The following is a 2,718-nucleotide window of genomic DNA, read 5'->3' as shown; positions in this document are numbered from 1 at the left end:
CTCTTTAATTCACCTGTATTTGAACCCTGCTCTCTTCCCAGGCCCCTGTCGCTATGCACTCATTCCTCCTGATTTCTGTCCTTTACAGAACTTTCTGGTGGGCTGGAGGCTGAGGGTGGGCTCTCATGACTGCTGCTTCAACCGTAGATTACTCTTGTGGCTTTGGTGGCCGTTACGGGGTGGAGAAGGATAAACAGGACAAGGCTGCACTGGGATATGACTACAAGGGAGAGACGGAGAAACACGAGTCCCAGAGAGGTGAGTAGGAGTTGAAAGGAGGGAGGTTGCAGAGTAGCACAGGGCCCTCCTTCCTTCCTTTCTGGAACCCAACCCGAGGGCCCCAGATGTGCAGGGGAAGTGGCTGGGTGGAGAGTAAGTGCATGTGGCAGGGGGGGTGACTGACAAGTTAGGTGATGGCCAGAAGGGGTTTGGCTGTGAGTCTTAGAGGCCCCTCTGCCTCACACAGCTCAGAGAGGTCTCCTTCTTCCCTGGGACACATAGGGGGTGGCTGCAGGGCTCTCCCTATTTTTTCCTATTTCTTCCTTTACATTTCCTCATCTGTCACTTCTCTCTCTTTGTGTTTCCCTCCTTTCCTCTCTCTTTTCTCCGTTCTCTTCCGACCTCTTTTCTCCCCATCTTTCCGCTCTCTTCCCATCCATGCCTCTCTCTCTATCCTCTGATTCTCATGTTTCCCTTCTAACATCTGTTTTCCACCTTCTTGTCCTCTGGTCTTTCTTCCCGCTGCTCCCTCTCCCCACCTATTCCCAGAATTCTTATCTCCTGTCATGGTTCTCAGAACTTTCTGTCCTGCAGATTATGCCAAGGGCTTTGGTGGACAGTATGGAATCCAGAAGGACCGAGTGGATAAGGTAAACCACCAGAACACCAATGTCTTGGGAAGAGTCCCCTAAGTTTAGGGAAGTGTGCAGAGAAGAGTGAGAGGCAAGGCTGGGAGAAGGATGGGACAGTGGTACTGGGTGCCCTGAGCCTATCCTGCTAGTGTCCTACACCCCCCATTGACTGTCCTCAGCATCCAGTGGGCATAACTTCCAAAGTCTGAGCTTTGACTGAAGAGAGTGGAGGGAGTCAGAGAGAGACAGAGATAAACCACAGGCAAAGGTGACGTTAGACTTGAAATTTCATTGATTACTTGGCATTGCTCAACTCAATCTTTAGTCTCTTCCCACTCCATGTCACTGTGCTCCCCTGCACTAGTTCCTCCTCATGCATTGGCTGGGGCCCTGCTACATTCTAGGCAACTGGGCTTGGAGGCATGAGATTCTAAGTACAATGACCTTTCAAAAAGGGAGTTGAGCCCATCAATTTAGAACTTCTTTACCCCTCTCTCTGCCACAAAACAATATTGGAATACCGTGTCAAATTATTGAACATCAAATGGTTGGGGATACCTCCCACAGTGGCCCCAACCCCCAATACTGCCTCCTGGGACACTACTATGCTGCCACTCCTCACACCACACATACTGTTCTCCTGCCTGCAGAGCGCTGTAGGCTTCAATGAAATGGAGGCCCCAACCACAGCTTATAAGAAGACGATGCCCACAGAAGCTTGTGAGTCTTAGCAATTCCCTCTATCTGTGCTCCTCAGCCCCCCTCCGTTCTTATTTTTCTCCTCCCCAGACCGTGTGCTCCGTGCCTTTAACTACCTAGCTTAGCTGAGGTAGGCTTGATCCCTACCCTCATATTCCCAGATTCCACCTTCTAGAAAAACCAGGTCATGTGGTTAGAGAGATAGAGTAGCATTGGGGAAGGAAAGAACTGGGGCAGAGAACACAGGATGGGAGGGAGAGAGGAGGAGGAGCCACTTGGGAAGGATGGATAGGGACAGGGACTTGGGAGGGGACTAGAGGACTGGGGCGGGGGGATGTGGACAGGGAAGGATGCTGGTTACAGGGAAAAGCCTTCTAATTTAGAGAAGGCAAGAGTCTGAGGTCACACGGCCTGACCAGGTGGAAATCCAGGCTTCAGGGCTACACTATCCCCCTCTAATCCCATTGTTCATCTGTCCATACCTCCTTACCTTCTCCTCCATAAGCCCCTCTTCACCTTCTCTCCTGGATATTTAATTGATTCCTCTTCTTCCTTCAAGTGCCCCCAACCCCAATCCAACTCTAATTCTTCTTGCCTGTGTCTGCAGCTTCTAGTGGTGCCCGTGGGCTGAAGGCAAAGTTTGAGTCCATGGCTGAGGAGAAGAGGAAGCAGGAGGAAGAGGAGAAGGCTCAGCAGATGGCCAGGCGGCAACAGGAGCGAAAGGCAGTGGTAAAGATGAGCCACAAGGCTCAGCAGCCGGCAGTGACTGTGGAAGAGCCAGTGGTGCCTGCCCCACTGCCCAAGAAAGTCTCCTCAGAGGTGAGCGCTTGGCCCTCTGGGATCCACATCCAGGATCTCTTGCCCAGACAGGAGCTTAAAGGGCACAAGTTATTGACAGAAAAATAAGGCAAAGGCCTCTCCTGTCTTAGGCAGGGTCTGCTATTCCTGTCTTTAGGAAGATTTCAGTCTGACTGTGTAATTGGGCCTCATACAGGAGACATTAGTTAGGAAAAAAAGCAAGATTTACATAGTTCAACAGAAGGCAGGTCACCAGCCAGCACAGCCAATCGTTGCTGCAGGAACTAAGAAGAAGGAGCTGTCACTACAGGTTGGAGCTCATTTTGAGGGATGGGTTCCATCTGGGTTGGCGGAGAGCAGGGGGGGGGGG

The 2,718-nt window shown here is 51.4% G+C and overlaps 1 protein-coding gene across 1 annotated transcript; it reads left to right on the top strand.

Annotated features, from left to right (window-relative positions):
- Nucleotides 1-147: 147 nt before the first annotated feature.
- LOC103584073 (hematopoietic lineage cell-specific protein-like) lies at nt 148-2,369 on the top strand (the record flags this gene model as incomplete). The annotated part of the gene is made up of 4 exons (XM_008565195.1): nt 148-258; nt 814-869; nt 1,502-1,571; nt 2,158-2,369. Coding segments are annotated over 4 exons (449 nt in total), but the record flags the coding sequence as incomplete, so codon positions are not given.
- Nucleotides 2,370-2,718: the final 349 nt, after the last annotated feature.

The sequence above is a fragment of the Galeopterus variegatus genome, unplaced genomic scaffold, assembly GCF_000696425.1.
Source record: "Galeopterus variegatus unplaced genomic scaffold, G_variegatus-3.0.2 Scaffold43045, whole genome shotgun sequence".
Lineage (NCBI taxonomy): Eukaryota > Metazoa > Chordata > Mammalia > Dermoptera > Cynocephalidae > Galeopterus > Galeopterus variegatus.
Note: the sequence above shows the minus strand (reverse complement) of the source record. Positions and strands in the feature narration are given on the sequence as shown.